This window comes from Myripristis murdjan, chromosome 9, assembly GCF_902150065.1.
Source record: "Myripristis murdjan chromosome 9, fMyrMur1.1, whole genome shotgun sequence".
In the NCBI taxonomy this organism is placed as follows: domain Eukaryota; kingdom Metazoa; phylum Chordata; class Actinopteri; order Holocentriformes; family Holocentridae; genus Myripristis; species Myripristis murdjan.
Window position 1 is genome coordinate 5655017 of NC_043988.1, and position 25593 is coordinate 5680609.

At 41.3% G+C, this 25593-nt stretch overlaps 1 protein-coding gene across 1 annotated transcript in view; it reads right to left on the minus strand.

Annotated features, from left to right (window-relative positions):
• Positions 1–25593, minus strand: part of zmat4a (zinc finger, matrin-type 4a) — a 127412-nt gene that overhangs the window by 67003 nt on the left and 34816 nt on the right. The window contains exon 3 of the mRNA XM_030059169.1: positions 13794–13883. Coding sequence (XP_029915029.1) covers positions 13794–13883 — 90 coding nt within the window. The remainder of the gene's footprint in view (positions 1–13793; positions 13884–25593) is intronic.

Consider the following 25593-nt stretch of genomic DNA (forward strand, 5'->3'; position numbering starts at 1 on the left):
TAAAATTAAAATACAAGAAAAAAATCATAAAAATGTTTAAAGTAAATAAACAACCAATTAAATTAAATTAAATTATATTAATTACAAAATAGAAAAAAATAATGAATTAATAAATATTTTCCAAAAAAAAAAAAAAAAAAAAAAGTAATATCCCTCTTTCCTGGGATTCAAAAGGTTAAAGTAATTATACTGTCTCTAAATCAATGAGCCAATGATTGATTGACATTAAAATGCTCCACATTGTACTTCTACTGCCCCTCATTTGCTCTGTGTTTCTATTCCCTTTTCCTTGACTTGATCCTGGCGCTCTCATGCTGCAGCGTCACTGTGTGTCCCCACAGACGTCATTAAATCTCAACTTAAAGTGACCTTGTCTTCTGGTTTGTCTTTGAATTAGCTGTGTTTCTGCTGCAGCTCCTGGGTTGGAAGTCTGACTTTGTGCATGTGATCTCAATCTGAACTGGGAGCCACCAGAGGCCTTTTCTGTGCTTGGCACTCTCTGGCCTCCACTGCCATGCCACAGATTAGAGTGTGTGTCAGTGGGGAGCTGTGTGCAAGTGTGTGTGTGTGTGCGCGCAATATTGCTCAAGGAGAGGTCGAGGCAGCCAAGCATAAGAGTGCAGTCACTTCTTGTTCAGTCAAGGCAGTGCCGGACACCTGTGCCATCTCCAGTATGGTCGCTCCGTCTCTTTGCCACGATGCAGTGCCAGCGCTGCAGGCCTGATCTGATGCAAACTGACACATTAATAAATTGACGAGCAAACACCCGAGCAGACCGAGCAGCCACACAAGCTGGCACACGTGAACACATAAAATGAAATTTCATTCTGCTGCTGACACCCGAAATCACGTATTGATGTCACACACAGAAAAAAAGCTGTTCTTCTTGCAGGAATACGCAGACTTTGTTTTCCTTTCTGGCCTGGGTAAGGTCTCAAATTGGGTTGCTCTTTTTTTTTTTTTTTTTTTTTTTTTGGAATATGCAATGGGAAAACATTTTTAATGTGTTAGCTATGCGCCAGCAATAAGCAGTTCCTCACTGTAGTCAAATTGGAAGCAAGCAATTTGTTTTTGTTTTTTTTTTTATAATTTGAATGAACATGCTGGAGGGCATGTCTTCATTTTGGGGATTTTTTTTTTTTTTTTTTTGGTGTTTTGCTATAACTTTTTATATCTTTGTATCTTTTGTATCTTTGTAAATTAGTTAGATGGCAACTCTACTTGACTGTCCAAGTTCAATGAGTCACAACTGTATTTTATTTGCTGTCTTAGTACATTAAGGCAGTGGGGAAACTTGTTCTGTAACAGTTGCCAATAAATTACGCGAAAAAAAAAAATGTGCAGACAGTTTGGCAAACCTGCTGTTTGATCCAAGGAAAGTCAACTGAGCATCATGTTCTTTCCAATGAAAGCCCTGCTTCACATTCAGACAGATTCACACATGCATACCACTGAGCTGCCAAGTGCAACCACAGTCTGCTGCTGCTGGCCCGGGACAGGCACACCATCAGCTGGGGTCTCAGTGCTCAGACTCTCCATCAAATGTAAATAAAAATACTCTATATCAAATGTAAATATTTTATTTCCATGATGTATAAACATATAATATGACTTTTTTTTTTTTTTTTTTTTTTCCCCATGGCCATAAATTAAGCACTTCAGACTCAGAGGCACAAGGAGGGAACATAACATGAACACCAGGAATGTACAATTAAGTGAAATACTGTCAAAACTGAAATATGGCCAAATGCAATATCTAAAAATAAAGGAGCTGCATTTATTTGTTTGTTTTGTTTTGTTTTTTGTTTGATAAAGTTAAATTGCATTACAAAATAGCATTATAAATGAAGTACTGTGGTGCTACAGAGATGCCCTGGCATATACATCATATTTGGTACACATAAGAAAATGGATTCATTTGGCCCAGACCCAAGCAAAAAAAAAAATCATATCTTCATTTCCATAGAATTTTGAGTGAAAATGACAATTACCATACAATAATGGCCATTCCCACAGAAATCGTGAATAATAGCGAAAATCTGTCTCAATAACTGCAATATGATTTTTCTCTTTCTCCATTTCATGCAGCCCTAATGAGCACTGTGACAAGGCTTCCCATTACGTCCCAATAATTTATTAATTCTCATGACTTTCTCTGTCTGGAAAAGGACTTTTCAACATTCCATGACCCGTGGGAACTTAATCACAGGCGCGCCATCAGCACGTAGAGAGGAGGGAGACATCTTTACTAGTTCATTTTCCCCACCCAGATTTTCTGAGGTGGTCAGAGGGATTCAAAACAGCAACCTTTGGATCTGGAGCCTGCCGCCTGGTGATTTAGTCTCTTACACCAGCTACTGCTGAGGCACAACATTCATGGCATCAACTCAAAGCACCAGAGTGGGCTAAATACTGAACAGAGAGAAGTGTTTGTACTGCTAATGCACTCCTAATACAGCAATGAGTTGATCAGAGAGATCATTTGACAAAAGCTGGTGGATTCCTTTAGCAAACACTTTTGAATTAGATTGATCTTTTGCTAGGCAGGGGGCAGACTTGTGTGAGGAAGCTAATGATTATAAGAAGATGAGGCCTTCGTCATCACTTCCTGTCTTCTTAGTCTACCATCCAGGAAAGCTGTCTGCAGTCCTATTGTGTGTCCACAGCAAGCCTTTCATGCAGCCCACTGAGACAAATGAAAATGTGTGTGAGCTGCCCTCATGTTTCCTGCGTGTTCAGAAACAAAGTTGTGAGCAAATGCTTGAAAGCGGCCTGCTGTTTTTTGATTAACACTCTCTTATTATGCTCCTTCACTGCAAGGGGTCTTTAATCAAACAGCAAACTCTCCCTAGCTGCAGCATGTTTCCGTCCAAGAGCCAGCTGAATTTTAAGTAGGCTAAACTTTTTTAAAAATATCTCAGAAAACACAGTATGAAATGTGAGCATGATATTGGTTTAGTCAAAGTAGGAAAACAAATCTGTGAAAGAAATGGCAATCTTTTTTCCAAATTGATTAGAAGGTTATAGTAGTAGAAAGTTTGCAAGGTCTTAGTAGCTCTATTTTATGCTGCTGAATTTATTAAACAAAACTGCACTTGGCAATACTCCAGTGCATCAACTAAATGGCCATAAAACAGTGAAACAGTGTGTGCAACATATCAGGGAGGTTGTGATGGACAGATACTTTTCAGACAACATTTCCGCTTGTGCAATGAGGCTGAACTGTTGACGGTGCCGACATGTTTCCATCATTATTTATCACTTCATTTCTTTCTGCCTCGAGCAAGTTCTAAAACCTTTTTTTTGCAATACTTACGAAAATGTGGTTGAAATTTGCCATTCCCATACAGCTTTCCTAACTTGAAACATGTGAAACATCATTATTTGCATAAAAATGTTTTGATGGAAACCCATCTGCTGTCTAAACATTAGCACAGAAGACTGAACAAATTGCCGTGGCAAACGAGAAGCCTCTCTGTAGAGTTCAAACCTCCGCCAACACAGAGAAATTCTCCAACTTACAAAGCTGCTTCCTCTGTAACCGTTTATGTTTATTCATCGTTTGTCTTTTGGGGTTGGATTTCTGCCAAAATAGTGCGCAAAGGCAATGCTGGATCAGTCCACACACTGTATACGCAAATCAGGTTAACCTTTTGAGATGTCCTGCTTACAAAGAGACAGGCAGACAGTGGTGAGCACGTGACCTCAATCCACTTTCGCTGGTGGAGGTAATAAAGATTTCACAATCTTAATCCTCAAATCTGCAGAACCCTGAGGATGCATTCCTTAACCGACCACCCATGGAATTAGCATTGATCAAATGGAATCTCCATCCAATTCAATTTCTGTGACCCTCCTCCTCTCTGAGAGCAGGTTAGCAAGTGGCATGACCAGCAGCGTGTACAGTTGTCACATGCCATCAGCTCAACCAGGTCCAGACGGCGGGCCATGCCAGGCCATACGCACCCCCCCGGTCTCCGGAGGGGGGGCTGCAGCGTGTATTTTTAGACAGTGCCACCTTATAGCCACAGCCCGGTCGCATCACATCTGTGTAGCTTAAGTGCAGCCCTCTCCCATCAAGGCAATGTGCCCTTTTACTACAGGGCCTAAGGTCACACTGCAGAGCAAACACAGATTTATTGTGACACTGGAAAAAGCCAAGATAAAAGAATGTGTGAACGTGTTCTCAGCGGGGTTACAAATTTGGTCATGATGTGTTTTAAGCTCACAATGAAAGGGAAAATTCTTCTCTGTTTATTTAAAATGGGTGGATTTTTTTGTATTTCTATATCAAAATCCCATTGGTGCTGTGTCCCAAAAGCATGCTTCATACTCCATACTGGCCAGTATTGGACTATGTAGTGTGTTCACATAGTAAAAGTATGAAAATGCAGTAAACATAAGAATGTCAACATCCATGTTCAACTGGCTCAGTATTTTGAGAGTGCATTTGCTGCACTCTATTGTCCCACAATGCAATGCCTTGTGGAAAGGGAGAAGCTACTCGGGTCAACATCCATCCCTCCATTGTCCAAACCGCTTATCCTCACAAGGGTCGCGGGGGGTTGCTGGAGCCTATCCCAGCGCTCATTGGGCGGAAGGCAGGGAAATACCCTGGTCAGGTCGCCAGTCCATCGCAGGGCATCAGGGGGTCAACAGCAAAAATTAATTAAAATTAATTAATTGATATATTTATTTATTTTGTATTTGTGCACTAGCTGTTTTTCAAATTTAAAGTAAGAAGCAGAAGTCGTCCTAATGTTGGTCATATGACGCCACTATGTTGCATCATTTCTGGTTCGTAAAAAATGGTGCAGATACTATGTTGAATTCCGACTCAATTAAGTCCTGGTGCCGAGTTGTCCTTGTTGTCTCCAGAAATGCTGACGGTAGTAGCCTGTGAGCAACCCTGTGTCCTAAAAATTATTTTTCTTAATTACATTTATGGGGAAACCTATTTTGTCGTGGATTGCATTTGTTTCAGTTGTACACGTTTCTAACCAGCACATCTTGTATATCATCTCAGATGGCATTTTAGCCAGTTTTGTTACCTTTAGCCACCAAAACTACTTAGTTAAGAGCAGGGAAAGGTTAGATTTAGACATAAGAACATTTAGTTAAGGTTAGAGAAAGTTTAAGTTTAGGCATAAAAAACACTTTTATGGTAATGTTATGAAACACATCTCACATTTGCAACAAAGGACCATCACTGCTGTGCTGCACTGGCCTTGAACTCCGGTTGCCTGGGTGACAGTTGGTTGTTTGACCCATCCGCCACCCCACCTGCCTCCAAGTGTGGACCTCAGACTGACAGATGACAAACGTTCTTGTGATACGTTACAAACAATCCGTGACAAAATATGTCACCCGTAACGATATATATGTCCCTGAAACATCATCGAGAATGCAGATTAGGTATATGAGAAAATAATTTTTAGGAGACAGGACTCCTGTGAGTGAACCATGTCTGTCCTTCCCATCTCTGATGCCATTTCATTGTGACTTTAACGCTAAAATGGTCAAGCCACAGTCACCTTACAGCTGTTATGAATTACTTACTCACTTTTCTAAGTAATCTCTTATAATATCTTTGTATGACATCTCCACAGAAACTGGTGTTGTTACATTTTCAGATCAGCTGGGGAGGGAGTAGTTTTAACCGCATTTAGTCTATTCGAACAATGACATAGTGGCACTGGCCTCTCTGCTGTTGACAGTAAGATACAGTGCGTACAACTAAATGGTGTCAGTGGCTAAGCGAGGAGCTTGTACATAAGAGCTAGGCGATCCAAATGCATAATAGATGATGCACATGAGTGAAACTGTGGTCACAACATACAGCAGTGCATATTCTTCATGTTCCAGGCCTCCAGAAGCCTCCCACAGGGGAGCCGAGCAGCTGCAGCAGACAAGAGTGAGGAGAAGATAAGGATGGCAAAGGTTTAGCTTCTCACTCGCTTTCTCCATCCCCCTTTCTTTCAGTGAAATAGGAGCCTCCTGTCTCTCTTGTTGCTGATGGTGCGATAGTAACCCCAATGTTGATTTAATTTGGACAGGAGTGGAGCTCAAAGGAGTTGTTCCATTAGCCCAAACTCCTCCCCTGGCACTAATTCTAGTCTCCTCACAGGTTTTTTGCATTGGCTTACATAAAATCTGACAAGATTTCTTTCTTTTCTTCCTGTCCCTCAGGGTCCCATGTGCCTATTAGCAAGCTGATGTCACCAGTTGATTTGTTAAAAAGCAGATGGATGGAGGCATGTGTCTCTGGGCAGATTTGGTGTTCGCTGTCCAAAACTGGCGGATGGCATCTCATTACAAGTAATGGATTCACTGTCAACATGTCAACAATATTGTGGCACATACTGAATTTGGGTATCACAAATGACCAAACTGATAGGGTAAGCCACTGCAGTTGCATTATTAGATTTAAAGGTAACACATTTTTAGGATAGAAATGAGGAATAAATGTGAACAAATACTGATGCTGCTCCACTGACAATGAATTGCAGCCTGTGGGCTCAGGGTTTAAATTTAAATGGGTCGCAATTCAAATGGGTTACAATTCACTGAAGAGGACACTGTCAGTGTGTCCACAAAAGCAGTCCCTCAGTTCATGGCATTGTGAAAAGCAATGCTGTCTCTGTTATTTTTAGCTACAGGAGACTTAATCCTGGGGTTTGAACACTTTACCTCAAAACCTCGACGATCAAACACAATCAAAACCAAATACAATACATCATGATTCACTGTATTGCCTTTCATAGATTACATGGTCAGTGACTAAATCCTATTAATGGTTTGGGCTGTTTTTTTTTATTCCCCCTTTATGTTTTCAGTCAGCTGAAGAACAGAATGTAAGGGGCGATTTGAAGCTGAAGCTATTACAGGCGACCGTTCCAACCACTGAGTGAGTGCAGATGTTCACAGAAAAATATAGTCAAATGCACAACTGTCATTTGACTATATTTTTAAACAACGACTTAAACTGATTAATTTCACTGAATGAATTATCAATCATGCAGTTACTCCTGTTTTGTGTCAGTTGGAGTTGGAGACACTTTTCTTATCGGGATCTCATGTATCTGAAAGGGAGTTAATGGAAGTGAATTAGTTGGATATTAATTTGCACTGCTGTCAATTATCAAACTTTGATATAGTCCTGTGTAATTGTTAGGCTCGATGCGACAATCAAACCAGCCAAATGAAGGGTCAATTCAAGTTTTCAGACTTGTCCAGTTAATCATAGATAATCATATATTGTGATTTTATGTTTCCACAATTAATTATCATGTAGTCCACCAAAGTTCATCTGTGGCATATCAAGCACTTCACTATGTGTGACCCGTCAGCTTTGAATGTGTGACACACACCATGTGACCAGAAGGCAGCGGGAGAACCTCACAGAGAGCATCCTTGATAAAACACAGCAACGAGCGTGGAGGGAAAGCTCGGATCAGCCTGATTTTAAGAAGATCCTGAAAATGTTGCTGCAGTTCTTAAGAGTGGATCATCCTCTGTCATCTGGATATACTCTGGTTTTAAACAAGATGACAACAAGTATAGAGTCTGTCTAAACTCTGCCTCAGTGTTGTAGCTGCATTCCAAAGTAATGAAGTAGTAATTACCTATTAGTTTAATTATTTAAACAGAGACTACAACGAGAGTAAGACAACTGCAGTGAAAAGAGTTTATAGCCACTGTGGCTGCAGCTGTAAACACCGCGCTGAAAAAAGAGAAACTATCAAGTGCAACAAAATCATTTTCCTCCGTTTTCTGAAACCAAGATGAATAATGGTGATTATAGTCCCAATATTTAGCAGAATATTCAGGGTTATCTTTTCAGTCATAATCATGCAACCCCAGAATCAAGCATGAGAAGTCCTTATTTAGACAAAGTGAAGGCTGAGGGCAGGTCACTGCGGCTGCAGGTGTTTTTGCAGGCAGGAGAATGTGTTGCTGCGAGTGCTTACTGCAACGGGGACATGAAAAATATACACCTAGCATCTTCAAATTACATCTAAGACAGCTGTGATCTAATCGTGCTCTCTTATTTGGGTCTCTGTCTTCACAACCATAACAACTCCATGTGATGGAACCGATAAAACGTGTATGGCTTTATGTCAGCTTTAATGACTGCACTATAAAAAACGGTTTGCACAAGCCAGTGCATAACATGACTTCACCTCAGTATTGATCTTTGGTCCTGACTGATACTTTAAATAACCACTTCTTTTTTTCTTTTTCTTTAATAAACAATAGCAAGAGGCAATCAGTGCTGCTGATGAGCTTTTCCATTTATCATGCCTTTGGTTTAACAGTTAATACATTATGAAACTGTTGTAAAAAAAACAAGATCTGCTAAAGGGAAGCGCATGAGGTACCATATCACTCAATGCAAGACAACAAGCTCTATCATGGTAAAAAAAAAAAATTCAAAAAAGTAAAAACGGTACATTTTGCCAAATTGAAACAAATCATGGCATGATGTTTATAGAAATCAAGGATTAAAATGAATTAATGAGCATCCGCTATACAAAGCATTTGCGATCACATGTTGGTTTATCTGGGACTCCACGGGATGTTTGAACAATTTCTTTCAATTTATTCATGCTTTCTTATTCTTGAATGATATTTTCCCCAGAAATTGTGATGTTTTAAGAAATTTAAGAAAATGTTCAAGCATTAAATTTATTATTCCACGCTCAGCTGCTGTAACAATGTCTCACTTGTATGATACACAACAAATGTCCCGTTTCAGTTGAAGTCCTTAGGGGGACATTCCCCTTCCTGGTTTCATGTTATGGTTGTCATTTTTTTGGACATTTAATGTGAACTCACAAACTCGTGCTGGGATGGGAACGGTGTGCCACTAGTATGCCAGTTTTCATTCCAAGCAAACACTAGCAGCTGATTTCAGTTGATTGGGAGAGACTTAAGGGGAGTTTTTGTTCCAAAACAGAGTATGTGCCGGAAAGTGAGTTTTGAAAGCCGGAAATCTCAGCACACAGTGAAGTAATCACTGAGTCATTGATAGTGATCAACAACCGTATCAACCCCCCTAAGATGCATTATGGTGAGTTTGTGGGGGAGTAAATATCTTGCTCATTGAGCCATTAATACATACTAGGTCTTTAATCCCAAATTAGTGTGAAAACATTTTTTGGCCATTTACTTTTAGCTCTATTTTGCACTTTCAAAGCTTTAATGAGACTTGGAAGATCAAAGTCACTTTCTGCGCTTTTGCATAATTCACAGATTGGCATGGCAACCCTGACTTCAACCTCCAACCAAACTGGGGCCTTTAACTAGATGACACAAGCCATCAAGGTCACCTCAGACAAATAAGCCGGGGAAGCTGGACTGGAGCGCTGTGACAGTTAAACCCCCTGCTCAGTGATGCTGCTGTATGGACGCTGATGGTGCGAGCACAGCACAACAGTATCCAAACAATTTCACTGCAGTCCCTGTTAACACAGCCAGCGCAAAGCAAACACAGATTCCAACTGACAGCAATACACAACATAATAACAGCTCTGATACTGAAAAGGTAGCACAAGCCACAGAGGAAAAATCTACCAACAACTGCCTCCATCTTGCCAACTTGGTACATTCACCATGGGTATATTTTGCTGTGTGAAGCGTTAGCAGTAGAAGCATGCATGAATAAATCTGTCGACCGAGGACTTTCCCCTACACTCCAACCTACACATCCATACAGACCACTGCAGTGCTTTTTGTTGTTTTTTTTTCATATTTATGTTAAGTGGTAGTCATCACTGAGACCAGACCATGCGGAAAATCCATATTTGAATCAAGTCTGAGAGGAGGTTGTTGTCAGATACTTTATACTTACGCAGTAATAACTTAAAGTAGTAATATACTGGTAGTATACTGGTATATATACATACCACTGAAATGGTTTACCAACTGAACTGAAAAGAACTGAACTGAATTGCACTTTATTGACCCAAATACACAAATAAATTGGTCTTGCAGTCAGTACTCCAATAATTTAAAATGTACAAAATAAGTAAATACAAACATATATATAACAAAAACACGAATATTTAAAACCCACTGAAAAAGTTAAAAGTGAAAGAAGCCTATATTAAATAAAATAAATATATATAAGATCATAAAACAACAAATTATATGGAGCAAAGATGCATGGTGAGCGGCGCCCTGGAAGTTGTCAACAGAGCGGAAAAGAAGAGGTGTAATTACCATGTCAGCGGCACTAAAGCTAGGTTTGATGACTACTTACAGAAAAAAAAAATACTTTTCTAGGGGAAAATTACTATACATCGTAATTACTTTAATTTTTTCAATCAGACTTCAGTGCCGTTTGATCTCTTGATTGTTCCCAGGAGTAGAAGCTGATGTACTTCCATTGTTAAATGTAAACCAGGATGCAACTATGAATTTGGGTTTGTAATAGAAAAGTAATATAGTCCTGGAAATCCATCATATAAACCACCCTGAAGAGCAACAATTGTTTCTGAAATACACTACACAGCAGTGAAAGGGTATGCAGTCAAGTCATTGACTACATTTTCAATATGTGATTAAAGATTTAAAAAAAAAAAAAAAAGTATTGTTTGACAGCCCTAATAAAGAGTAATGTAAGCATTGTAAAGGAAGGAGTGCGTTTAGTAATAACATTGTATCCATAATGAATAAAACATAAGCAACACAGTAGTTTACTGGTTTGAGCAGCATACCGGGCATATAAAACATGATACAGGAATGAGGCTATAAATGCTATTCTAAATATATAAACACAGCATAATGCAGCTGGTGAGAGCATTATGGTATACATTAGGGTTGGACTAAGTTATCAGGCGGATATTAGTGTTTTATTGAAAACTGCATGTCAGCTAGACAGTGTCATCTGCTTCTGCATGATGGATACGATGCTGCTTGACTGATTACAAATTTATTGCAGAATTGATCAATAGTATGCTTGTTGTCTGTACAGGAAGCCCTTCACCTTAATTGATCGTAATGCAACATTTTGAGCCACGTGAGAATGCATCACAATGACTTTTTAATATTATGCTCGATAGAAAATTTCAATAGAAGGAAGTTTTTCCACCCCTTAAAAGTTTGCTTCATTGTAGCTCCGTCAGCTCTAATCCAAAAATATCATGATTGGAATCAACCTTTAAAAACTCATGTCAGTCAAATTTCACGACTTGCAAAAATGTACTGTACTGACAAACTTACTGATAAAAGCACACTCGTACACACTCACACGTTGTTCAGAGGTTCTTCCACTCTGGCAAGAATGAAACACTTCCACTCTGGCAAGAATGAAACACTGAATGCATGAAAGCTTTTTGGCATTGAATAATCAAATCTAAACACTCTTGATATTGGTACATATTGGCTCTCACCAGCCTCAGTCAAAGATATCAGCATCAGCCTTCATAAACCAATATTTGTGGAACCCCAGTATACACTATGGCTCTAGGGGCTTTCAAACTTTTTCATGTTCTGGGCCCCAAGTTGACTTTCAGTAAGCTAAAGAAGTGATTTTGCCTCATAGGGACTCTTATATCAATATATGTTTTGGTTTTTGTTAAGTACAAGACACTGGGTTGAGTTGAACATAATAAATTTGATGTCAGTGCAGCATCCGTGATCTGACATTTAACTACATATTTTTAATAATTATAAATATTGTATATAAGTATGGTTTATAAGTATTGTTTTCTGCTAATTCTCAAGTCAGTTTATGTAGGTTTCAAAGGGATAAGTTCTTTTGGCTGTCATACTTGACAAATCGTGGTGAGATTAAACCAGAAGAAGAAAATGTTCAAATGATACCTAATACATTTTCTGAATTCTAAAAATGCCTTTTGAATGAAAGGTGCAGTATACTTATTTTGTTCAACGGTGCAAATGACCATCACACCACACTGGGGGTTGATGAATGTTGTTGATCAATACCGTCAATCCATTGTGATGGCTGCTGACGTTTCATGCTCTGAAAACAGCAAATCCAGCCTGTCACCTTTACTTTGTTTTGGGGGACCCTCAACCTACTCCCCAACACACACACACACATAGCCAGACTGATGTCGGCTGTATCAGGCAACATTAGTATACTAGTTTTTAGGTGACAACACACACACATTTCAAGCTGCTGAATGCCTGGACTTATTCAGTTTGGAATAACCACATGCATGGAACTAATGATCAGCCTTTACATTTATTGTTCAGAAGCACAGTTTTGTTGTGTGTGGCTAAGTTATCCTTAGCCTTTAGCAAGACACTGGTACTGTTTTCATGCTCACCCTCAGCCTCCATAATATAACTCCATGTGACTTGTTGCTTATACAGAATATAGCCTGAAATGTGTGTTCATGTTGTTTCCAGTGGCTGTTGGTTGACTTGGTACTTCTTACAGCTCTTTTAAACATTTCTAACTTACATTAGTTGTGTTGTGGTACAAATATAGAGCCTCTGATAAATGAAATACTATTAAGCTTAAGCTCTTAAGCTACAGATGTGGACAGCAATAGGCACCAGATAGTACTAATCCATCATAAAATTACATAGTGCTCCTTTAAATTAAAGTGAAATTAAACTATCATTCATTTTGCTGAGAACCCTCAGTGATTCTGCAAACCCAGTTTGAAAACCACTCAACTGTGACACTGTGTCACCAGTGGCTGATAGTATGCTGGTCTTGTTTACCATCAACAGGGAGACAATGGGACATATGAAGAGATAATGGAAGAATTATGGTGACAATTACATGCTGTGACCTGCGTAGTGCCTGTTTCTATTTGTTTGTCCGGGTCTCATTGCTTGCCCAATCCCAAATGGTTTCACACATTTAAAGCCAAGTAATAAAAGCATCAGCAGGCTGGGGAGATACAAGCCATCTGTGTTTCAGAGATAAAATGAAAAAAAAAAAAAAGAGAAACAAAATCACATCAAAAACAGGTCAGGACAGGGAAAATGTGCAGCGAAACATAGAGAGAGAGAGAGAGAGAGAAGTGAGAGTGGAGATGAGCAGAGGCAATGTGGGAGAGAGAAAGTGATACTGTCCCTTGATGAGTCCTTATCTGGTTCGGGAGCCCAGATTTCCAGACTGATAACTGCCAAACTCACGGTAATCACAGCTGAGGCCACAGTCCTTTCACAACAATCTCTCCAACTCGCTCTCAGCTTCACCACTGCCACCGGCCCATCCTCACCTTCACTTAAAAGGGCCTTTCAGCTGAAACACCCCTTCCGCTATGAAATCTCAATGTAGCCCAGCAGATAGGAAGGCATTATTTGTGTGTGTCTTTCCTCACTGGAGACAACAGGGAATGGCAGGGCTGCACAGCATGTTACGAACTGCAAACCAGCTCCCATAGGCAACAGTCAAAGAACACACTTCAGCACTTCAACACCCGAACGCTTATCGACCAGGAACTGACAGGCCACATAATTGCGTCTGTCAAACATGTCATGTACATCTGATTTACATGGCAGAGAGGGTTGCGGCGGGGCGGGGGGTGCTTAACAGTGTGTCTTTTACATGATGAAAGCCTGGCATCCCCCAGCATCCCACTGCTGTGCCGTCACTGTCGCACTTTTCATCGGCCTAGATATGTGCCGCTTGCGGTTTAGAGACGCCGGGATGGTCAAAAAGTGGGAAAATCCATCAACAGTGACGGTTTCCAGCTCAGACTGACAGCTGCGAACATATGCAAGCGTGCTTTCCAGTGATCACTGTGGAAAAACACATACGGCAGGCTGGAATGCAACAATTCACACCAGCGCCCGGTACTCACATTGTCTGTTCTGAGCTTCTTGGCAGGGCAGCCTCCATCCACGGGATGTAGCATGTAATACAGTCGAACTTTGTTGGCGTGTTTCCGACTCTGGAATCGAGAAAAGGGACAGAAAAAGAGCATTATTGGCAGAGCAACATTTTAAATCAAATGTTAAGTCTGTGAAATCGTTTCAATTTCGGCGACATCTTTGGCACAGAGCATTCGTTCCTCGCATCTCTTATGATGGTTGTAGAGCCAGTGCCCTGTTGCTCCGGAGTGTAAACACCCTGTGTAATCGCTGTGTTAGTAACGATATTGTGGCATGAAAAATGGCCATCTTGATTGCCTCGCTCTCACAATTGAGTTAATTCCCTCATAAATATGCCTCAGAGCAAAAAGCTAAGGAAAAATACTGGACCACAAATGAGGTATAGGCTGAACTGATTCCTGCCAATTGGTGACAGAGCAAAAAAAACCTGACATTTTTATGAAAATGTCACAGACTATTACTTTAAAAATGTTATGTCATTTGATGGCATAACATGGTCATTTACATTTCTTGCCCCTCACAATTACAGTCCCAAAGATCTGGATTAAGAGTGTGGTGACTTGCCGAATAAAAGTCTCACTAAAAGTTCAGACAGCTCCCTGACTCTGGAGTCAGTTGATAATTAGTGCTTTCATCACAGAGGGTACAGCTGGGTAAGAAGACTCTAGTTCTTACCAGCTGCCCATCGATTGCCCAGAATCTGATCGCAGGACCACAACGGGGCAAGGGGGGATTTCTTGGACCAATGTGCCCATTATTTTCTCATCTCATTTAATAGAAAAAAATATTATTTTACTCATAAAGCCTCAGGTACTACCAGATCAGGACTTAAAAGGGAACACTGGAGGTGAGGACACCAGGGTACAATGAAGGATTCGAATAACGGATTGATTGCCAGTGAGGGGGAAACCCACAGCGATCCTGTCATTGCGTCTCGCAGGGGGGGGAAGCAACAGATGAAAAAGAGCTTATTGTTACAGGACACCGTCTAGCGAGGCCTGCTGCAGCATGGACGGCTGCCCAGCGCATCAGTCCGTCAGGCAGAAGGACAGCCACTGGCTTCTCTACACAAGGACATGACAGACGAACTCATCCTGCCTAGCCAGGAGGCGAGAACGGGGCTGCAGGAATCTATTTGTCTTGCCTGTCTGGTTTTCTGGCAGGGATATTGAAACCTGAGCTCAATCTCTTTTCTGAGGAGAAAAACTATCAGACTTGAGAGGCATGAAGGCTATGAAGCTGATCATTCGGCGAGTCCTTCTATTACAAAATGCTTTGTCTTTTGATTACCTCTGATTTCAAGTTATATTCCATGGTATTTTCATAGAATAAATGTCCAGCTTCTTACTTGCCATTGCCAACTGGTGTAACACAACAGTGCTTCAAGCTTATAGCTGCTTTAACACTGACTGTTTGAAAAATGTGCTGTCTAGTAGGTCATTCTGGGGTACGCATACGACACATAGGACAATGCTGCGTTTTACATTTCAACTTTGTTTGAAAGAAATAGAAAACTGGGTAGTTAGCAAGGGCAGCAATAGTTGCCATGGCTCAGCACACAAAGAAAAAAAGTGCTACATACAGACACTCAAAGTTCATCAACAGAAAATCCAAGGAGAAAGACATTACAGTCAGCATTACAAAACTATTGAGTGTTTCTGTCAACAGTGGAGACACCCAGGCCTGTAAATGTCAACATGAATTACATCATGACAGGCTACACATAAAGGCTAAAAAATATAAAATAGATGCTTAGAATTGGTTTGCAAATGTAAAAACTGAATAGGATCGGGATGCAATTGGAAATAAGTGTGGACCCTGCTAGTGTGATTTGGTCACTTACTGTACCCTATCTGTGTCACTATACTCCACTCAGTGCGTCCCATCATGCCTTTGGGTTCAGTTCAGCTGCACCAATTGAAAGCTACTAAATAAAACTAAACACTTTATCTACCCAGCACAAAGAGGAAACCTTATAAGGATACATACTGCACACTTCTGTTAGCATTAATACATACCAGGTCACAACAAAGGGCATCTATCCTGGTCAAAACCTTGATAAGTGTGCCATTTTCTCCTTTCTGAAAATTTGTTGGAAGCAAGTATTCAGAAAGCCTGATGTCTGCCATGCGGAATTTTCTTCTAGGTTGTAGTGTGTGCCAGTAGGTCCCTTTCTCCCTCACATAACTTGCATTCATTGCTCGACTTGGGAAACTTGCATGTATCTTTAAAGAGTGCAAGGCAAGGTTAGAACTGAAGGTAAATATGACTAAAGACATCTGAGGGCACGATGGATATATTAAACTTTTATCTGCGTGCTAAAGGAGGGCATGTGTGATTCATCCTCTTCCCTCCCCACCTCTCACTTGCTCGTCCTCCCCTCTACAAGTTTGCAAATCGTTCTGACACCGACAACTCGCAAGAAGTCAGAGAGCACAGATTTGACATGCCGTGATGTTGTAATCACAGATTTGAGGAGTTGTAATCGTTGGGTCATGGTTGCATTTTTAAAAATGTACTGAACTAAAAAAAAATCACACACGCAAAGATACGTTGTTGTATGCTTGCAAATATGCCTGCGACATTTCCAAACCACCGTTGTGAGTCTTCTTTGGGTTGAAGTTTTAAAATACACATTTACAGATATCTTCTGTGAGTGTAAAATCTGATCATTTGAATTGCCTTCAAAGTTGCCTTCAAAGAGAGAAAACAGACAGTGTCTCTTAAGAGGCTCTGCAAAGCATCTCGCAAATTAGGCTACTACTGACTTTAAATAAGGCACAAAGATACCAATAAGTCACATTAAATATGGTGGTGAAATCTGTTTGATTATAATCACATTTCATCACCGCTTATTCTTTACTGCTCCTCTTCAAATTCAATATAACTGCCGCCACTGAGAATTTGTGAAGCACTGTTACCGTCATGATGTTCCCCTATGCCATTGAACTCCCCCAGCTCCGGTACATATTTCCACTCCTTGCCACACCTCATAAAATGAACACTGATTTACATTTCATTGAGAAAACCTTAAGAGACCCATAAAGCAGACGGGGTGACTGAGGAAACCAGAGGCAAACATTGTGCAAGCAGAGTCGTGAGAAGAAGCATCCACTTGTGAGATAGCAGCTAATGGAGGATACACTCAACTGGTAGGAGCTTATGGGTAATTATATCCCTGCATACTATAGATTTACAGCTGTGCAGGGTGAAATGCCAAAGGCGAGAGTGCATCGGCCTGTTTCTGCTTCATCAGTTTGGCTGAAAGACTCGGACTGAAATGGTGACCACTGACTGGGAATGTAAATTGGAACAGAGAGTTTGGACGGGAAGGGGAGCTACAGTAACTGCACGCTTGACATAATCAGGGCTGAAGAAAAATCCATATTGCATTACCACCATATCAGTGAGCTGATCAAAGCCTCTGTGGGCTCAGACTGCCCCCTCCCTCAGGCCAGGATGGGCATTGCTGGAGCAAAGCTACACTGTAGTGCCTGAGGACAAATCCTCCCTGCCATCCCCAGGCCAGCTCTAACACCACTGCCAACTCGCTAGACACCAACTTTATCTATACAATGTGAATAGTAAGTTTTAAAAAGCTCTATGTGGGGGCAGCAGTAGCCTAGAGGCTAGAGAGGTGGGCTTGTGATTGGAAGCTTGCCGATTGGAACCTCCATCCCGGCTGGAAAGTGGGTAATGGGCAAAATCCAATATCAGGATATGTTTGACCAAATACCTCACTGACTATATTGGCTTGAAAATCCGAGGTGGTACCAGAGGGTGAAGTCCGTACCCCAAAATTTGTATCAAGTGAGATGTACATTGTGTAGGAAAACCTTCCAGCGCCAAAATCATATAATGTCGTTGGAGTCCCACATGAAAAACCAAAAGCACATCTCATTCGCCAAAACACACCAGAAGCTCTGGTTGTGGCTTACGTACGAAACTAATGTAAAGAAACCTTTTACACTTTCAAACTGCATCTTAAACCAACTCATGCTGTTGCAAATGAATATCCCTTGCACCAAGAGCTCTTATTATCGTTAAATGCGTGTATTTAAAAAGAATTCCAGGACTGTTTGACTCGTCTATGGCTGTGAAATCGGTATTAAAGTCTTAAATTTCACTTGTTAAACTTGGAGATACCCTGTATTTACATATATAAATATTTGATAGTGATTAAAAATATACTAATGCAGATATGATTTCAACCCTTTACTGTATGCAGCCTTTAAAATTAGGAAGAGACAACAAATCCTGGACAATATCTAGTTTGATATGATATTCACATACAAAATATTGATATATTACCCAGAACCCTCGCTGATATTCTGCCCTCCGTTAACAACTATGAGCAAGGTGCCCTTGAGCAAGGCACCCCGCCCCCAGTCACTCTGGTGCAGCTCTCAGTGGCCCACTGTTGAAGACTGTGGGTGTTCTGAGCAGCTCCCCGGTGTGAGCCTGTGTAACAGCATAAATCTGAAGGAAGAAGATGGAAAAGAGCGTGTATGCTCAGTCGACTTTCCCTGGGTTGAAAGAAGAAAATGTAGTACTATACCAAAGGCGATTTTTCCCTTTGCTGAATCAAAGGAATGGAAATAGTCCAGATTCTTCAATGACTCAAAGTGCTGGAAAAGGGTCCTTGGTTTTGCCTGAGCTGCCCTTTGCAGGACCAGCCCGCAGCCCAACATTAGTGACTCTAACTGCCTGATGTTGAGGTCCGTTATGCAACTCTGATGTCTGACGTACCTAAGTGCCTTCCTGGCGATAAGTGAAGTCCTTTACACAAGCATAGCCTTAGGTATTCTCCGACTTGGAGTAGATCAGTGTCTCTGGGCTGCTAGCCTTTGTGAGTCCTCGAATTATGGAGAGCCAGACAGAAACGATTGTGACAGAGGTCAGGTAAACTCCAAGACTCCCAGGACCGGGCCTGAGCTGTCTCTTATTTAGCTGTCCCTGGATGTGCCGGGGCCTGGTTGAGGCACATGGGGGCAGAGGGTTGGTGGGTGGGTGAGGGCGGTTACTGTGCTTACCAAGCCCGGGGCTCTCGTTGTTACTGACTGCCGTTGTACCCCCTCTAGTCGATAACAAAGCTTTCCGCTGCACGGAACCCTGGGAAAAGCACCGCAGTCCACACTCAGACAGGCATTATCTCATGAATCATCACTCGTTTACATCAAAACAGCAGGCTCATGCGGGGTTTTGTGAGGGGATTACAGTGTGTTTACTCAGAAAGACCTCCAAGGATTTGAGGCTTCCACAGAGAACGTAGCAAATAACTAAGTGCTGGCAAACCGTGATAAACACAAAAAGCAAAGCAGTAAGGAAAACAGGGCTGTGTAAGGAATGTTTCAAAGTCACCTGTTGCCTAATATCATCAGCCTATAGCACGTTTACCTTCCAAATTGCATAAATAAGCAACTGATTTCCATTAACTGGCCGTTTCCAAACAAAACTGTGAGGAAACAACTAATGCTGACTGCACACTAAAATAAAAATGCAGGTTATCACTAAGAAGCTCAAGCTGTCAATCATCAACTGTGCCCTCAGCTTTCAAATGCTCAGTGCTGTCACTCCACAACTTTTCTTAGACCCACTTTCTGCATTCATCAGTGTTTTTAAAAGGAAACAGTAGTTAGAAGAAGGGATGTGACAAATAAACCCACACAAAATCTATTTATCCACTTTTTCAGACTGACATCAATCCTCATGACATAAATTCATTGTGCATATCTCAGTGAGCGGTATCAAATGCAAGTTATATCAGGACAGAGTCTTTTACGGAAGAAGATTTTAAATTTCTCTGAAGATTGATTGAAGACAACGCTGGCAGCACAATTTGACCGAACAGATTATTATGGTGTGACCACTGAAATTACATCAATTTGTAATATTTAGATCATTAAATGTGTCCTTTCTATTTCAGGAAACACATCTACTTTCAATTGCACAGACATGAAGCTACTAGCCTAGAAACCAGACAAATTTGCAAGCTCATGTTTTATTTGCTCTGGCAGATGCGTCTGGGCCCCCTCCCATTCAGACAGATTTGCGGCCGACCTGCCCAGGGTTGGGTCACGCACAGTCATTTATCTAATATCTAATATGGGCTAGGTTTGATACCATTACTGACAGAGAAGCATGAGACATTTTTGTCATTCTCTGATTAGCTGTAGGTCTATCCAGTTGCATCCAGAGGCATTTTGCTCTTCGACCATTGATAACGCCCCTTGGAAATTGAAAATGAACTGAGAGGTTCCAGACTAATTCATTTTTGCTAATTGGTCTGGATGTCAGGCTATAGAACTACTCTATACAAAATTTGCATGTAAAAATCCAACTGGCTTATCAGCCAAGGATGGATCACAAAGTGGGCTCCAGCAGAGGGGAGCATCACATCCCCACTAATTGTGACTGGATATATTCAACCTATTTGCCCAACTGACACAAGTGGGATTAGATTCTCGGCTCACAGGGAGTGACGGATGGAAACTCAATGAGGTACCTGGTTCCATTTGAATATTACATTTCATTTTGTACAATGCCATTAGAAACTGCACAAGGCATTGTACACCTTTCTGTACATTTGGTCTGTTTTCTCTTTTTTGTTGTTTTTTTCTTGTCTTTTTTCACTTCTGCAATGCAGCACTGCACAGTGCCTATTTGTTAACTACAGAATCTAAAGCCAAACATCCCATTGACTTATTATCTGATGATGATGATGATGATGATGTTGATGATGGTTTTACAAGAATGTGCATTTTTGTGAGAAGTGCCACATTGTCCAAACCAAAATGTCCTCCTTGCAAGATGATTGCCGCCAATGTGCATCACACCATCAATAGCCCTTCCTGTATTGTTATACTGGAACTGAACAGAAAGACAGCTGTATTGATAATACACCCTCGATTTATATAGTTTTGCTCTGTTGGTATTCTTCTTCATTTTTCATTGAGCACAGGTAAACTGACTTCTTCATCATAAACTTGTCTCAGAAGACTTTACAAAGAATGTGCCTATCTAACTAATCAGAGCAGAATAATGACACTCACAGTCTCTTTGGCTAAGGTGCAGTGTGTTAACCTCAATTATTACCATTGTTTCCGGCTCGCTTTCAATTTCCTAACTTGTTGCCCTTCTCTAGAGCCCTCAAAATTCTTATTGTTAACCATAATTTTTACAGGCTATAGCTGGTTCCTCATTTCCTTTGGTATTATTATTGATTTCACATTCTAAATCTTCATCTGAAATGAGGAGGAGATGCAGATCAAGAGGAAACGGGTTGACAAAAGGATTTTTAAGCCTTGGGACAAGCAAGATAGTATTTGTAAATGGAGTCGCAATGCTTTATTAGGAAAGTGTTTCAATCATTGTTACACCCACTGCAGTTCCTCGGAGTCATTTCATCGCCGCTATCAATAAGTGTCCCCTCCGATGGCCTCAGAGAGGTGTTTTATGTGGAATTAATGTGGCACTGTGCAGCTGCAGCAGTCAGCTGAATGGATGCCCAATGAACATGTCGTCAGCCTGCATTTGTGCATTTTACATTGCCAATAACCACTCCATTACAACCACAGAGCAAAAGACACAATATATTTCTTTGGACACAATAATCAATCTTTTTTTTGTGCATCTAATATTATTCAAAGTGTGAAAGCCATGCATCAACCCAATATCTAACACCAACCCGCTAACAGACAGTTTTAACAGCAGACATTTAAAATGAAATAGCAGGGAAACACAGGTGTTACCTATGATATTAACGAAGGTTCAGTTCCATTTGGGTCTAACAGAGCCAGTGGTCCTGGTGTTCATGCTGCCTCACTGGAAAGACTCCTAAATTAATATCATCAGTAACACCTGTGTTTACCTGCTATTTCATGTCAAAATGGCTGCTGTGAAAAAAGGTCTGGTAAGACACACATCCCCACTGCCCAAATACAATTCTGTTGTTGACATGGTCACTTGTGGAATTGTGTTCTATACATTTTTTTTTTAAGTCACCATGTTTTTTGTCATAATGATGCTGCTGTGATATTTTCTAAAGTAATTACTCACAGAATAACGTGTAGTTACAACAAACTATGTCTTACAGTAAAACTTAGCATTATTTTGCTGTTTGCTTGTAGCTTATTTTCAAGTGATTAAAAAGATTGTGCAGCAAGCAAAACAAGAGTCTCTTTGTGTGTTTGTATGACCTGACATCTCCACACAACAGCCCTGACTGACTTAAACTATTATTTTGATTCCCAGAGACAGTTCCAGAGGCGTTTTCTTAGAAACACACACAAAACCATACTTGTGTCCTGTCCCACCACTATCAACCCACACAATTACTGCTATGCTTCTCTTCTACCACACCATGTTGCTCACGGCTGCCATAGTCTTTTCTCAATTGCAGCTAAAAACATCATGCGGCTGCTACTTCTGGGAGGCCTGTTAGAAAGGAGAGCACACAGTTTTACTCCAGCAACCTGGAACTCTGGGTGAGGCTACCTCCTGACGGCTATAGGAATTTAATCAGCCAGCAGAGAGGGCTGTCATGCATCCTGCAAGTAGGTGTGGTTGACAAATACTGGTAATAATCAGCCCTAATGGTATGGTCATGTGAGCGCTGAGCCTATATTGAAATCTGTTGCAGTTGAAAACCAACGTGAACTATGAATCAAATCAATCATATGCATCTATAGAATGATTTTGCATTGATGCATGGCTGGGATTGTCCCAGGCTTATGCAAATCATGTGCGTAGAACTCTGACCTGCAAATTCACACATACCACCAACAGAGACACATCTGCCTGGTGGAGTCTTTCATTCTGGTAGACTCCCAGTACCTGGTGCTATATAACACACTACCAGAATACAAATGTCAACATAAAAAGAGTACACAACCTGGTTCACAGGCAGTTGTGAGACAAAAATACATGGTGCAAGCAATCAGTCTCTTTCATGACTTTGAACTACTGCTGCTTAAAGCTCATAGCAGGCTAGTACTTTTAGGTTAGCCTAGTGTAATGGGAGATTTTCCTGCCTACTCTACCCACATTTCACACCCTCATTTGGCGTGATGCGCAAATAAAATTCATGGACTGATTTCAGATGTGACCAAACCATTAATCTAAACAAGAGCAGAGTTTGCCTTAAAAGCATTATTACTTTAAAGTGACAGCTCAGAGTCTTGCTCATATAGCGGTGCTCGCTGGTCCATGTGAGTGTAATACATCCACCTTGTCTGGTTCGTTAAATCCATCCATGTTGCCAGAACGAGTGCTTCACCGCGAGCGTGCTGCTCCAAAATGAACAAAGGAGAAACAGACTGGAAAACAACATGATTTTGAGTGGCAATGCAGAGTAAAATATTACTTTTATGGCATTGCTGCTTTGTTTGATAGCGACAGTAGAGAGAGACAGGAAAGGCAGGGGAGAGAGAGGGGATGTCACACAGCAGAAAGCCAGGCTGGGTTTGAACCCAGGACGCTGCAGTAAGGACACAGCCTTGATTTATAATTTATCATGCCGGCTTTACCAGGTGAGCTACCAGGGTGTGATCCAAGCACTGGCACAAAGCTGAACTGTTTTCAAGGATGCACAACAATACAGGGTTGTTTTGGTTTCACTTTCAGGTTCAGTTAAGTTTCCCTGGTTTCCAAAATGGCAGAACTATTTTCTGCTGTAGCACTGCAACTGTGTCACCATGCAGCAGTGCCATGGTCCCATACTCATCCTACAGGCTGATACACTTCCACCATTGTGGGGGCCCGGGGACTGGAAAGAGTGAAACCAAAACAAACCTGTGTTGTTGTCTCACCTTCAAAACACTTTTTTGCTTCATGTCACCGCTCCAAATTGTGTTGTTTTCCAGTCTGTATCTATTTCATTCATTTTCAAACAGCACAGGTGAACCCCTCACTCCTGCAACAGGGAAGTATTTAACTGTACCACAGCAAGTACCACTATCTGGATAAGAATCCAAACCATCACTTTATTCGAACTGAAATCATATTTTTGATGTGCAAGGAAATGTGTCTACTGGCTGAAGAATTTATCAGTGTGAGGCAGGTTAACACACATAAAAGGGGTTTATGTGATTTTGGAGGGTCTATGTAAGTGCACCCCTGTCAACTGAAGCCCTCCCCTCTGCTGCGCTCACCACCCATTTTGTCATGGAGAGCCACGGAATTATTGAACGGGCGCAGGCGGAGAAAATTCCATCTCCACACATTAATATTACCACTTTGACAGCCCACAGCGTTTGATCTGTGCCTCCGCAAAAATAGTGCTCCTCATTTCTTTACCGTTACAAACCTCACTTCAACTTGACCATATCAACACTGCAAGCCACTGCAATCAGATTACAAATCAAGGCAGGAGCTCAGTCCGTTCCTGGGAGAGGAACCAACTCAATTCTTATCTGTTGACAGTCGGATGTGAATAAACACCGGGCCTGCCACCTCACCGCTTTTACAGCAGCTTATCTCCACTTTGAAATCTCAAACAACTATGAGATAAATTCACTGGAAGACTTTTTATTCGCAATTTTTTTTTTTTTTGTATTGTTTTTTTGTGACCACGCCTGTCTGTGCTAAGACAGCACACTGTGAGCTGATGGGGCCTTTTGTGTATGAACCAAAAACCACTTGGCAGCAGCCGGAGGACTGTTGAGCACAGAGATCAGTAGACAATGCAGGGAGCGAACCCCGAGACAGTTGACAGAACACTGTCACAAAACTAGGCCATGCAGTCAATTCTCAAACTCCCACTAAAACAATCTCAGTGCGCGGTATCTACCACGAACAAAACCCACTGAGATCAAAGGGAACAGGCCCGTCGGCTTTATGCAACATCCCATGTTAGAAAGAAGAAATGCGACTGTTTTCACTGGCTCGAGAGGAATGACATCATGTGAATGTGTTCACATCAGCAGATTAAGAACATCACCGGCAGCGCTGCACAAAACAAGCGGAGCAACGCTGTCAATCCACGGCTGACACCGTGAAATGACACACATTTAATCCGGGCAGCGCAAGTCCGCTTGCTATCTGTCTGCGATCTGCAGGTGAGCGTCCGGTGATCCCAAAAGAAACCTCTTTTCAGAACCAGTGAGCGTGCTGAAAGCCAGAACGGAGCCTAATAAAAGCGGATGGCCTCGGAGAGTTTGCGGAGGAGATGGTGCTGTGACAATCCACGGTGAGAAATAGATGTAAAAAGCAAATATATTATGATTCTGCCTGCAATTCAGCACAATGTCTTCCCACTAGGCCCGGGCCCTTTTTACTCCACTGATTTTCATTCTTGACAGCTCCTAATATTATATCTCATTCTTGTTCCCTGTAGCTTCAAACGGCTTTGTTCTTCCCATCAGCGGATCTCAGTGTATATTTAAGGAGGTGATTTCTTTTACGAAAGCTGAGCTGATGAAAACAATGAGTGAGCGCTGCAATACAAACTGGAGCTTGTTTTCCCTCAAACCTCCAAAATTACTTGATTAAAGCGCCTAATGTATGTTGATGACTGCAATTTCCTCTCTAAATGTTTTCATGGGTTCATTACAGCCCCTATATTTATGGACATAAATTTAAATGCCTTTGTGACATCGGAAAATGATCACGCCATGCAACAAAGCGATTTTAGGCTACCACGGCACCAAAGGTACAATTCGGAATGCTCTGAATGTCCTGAACGTTCAAAATCTAGATTGGAGTCATAAATTCGTTTCTTGTGGGACTGTGTTGGGGTGGAGTGGGGGAGGGGTGGGTTGCTTCATCATA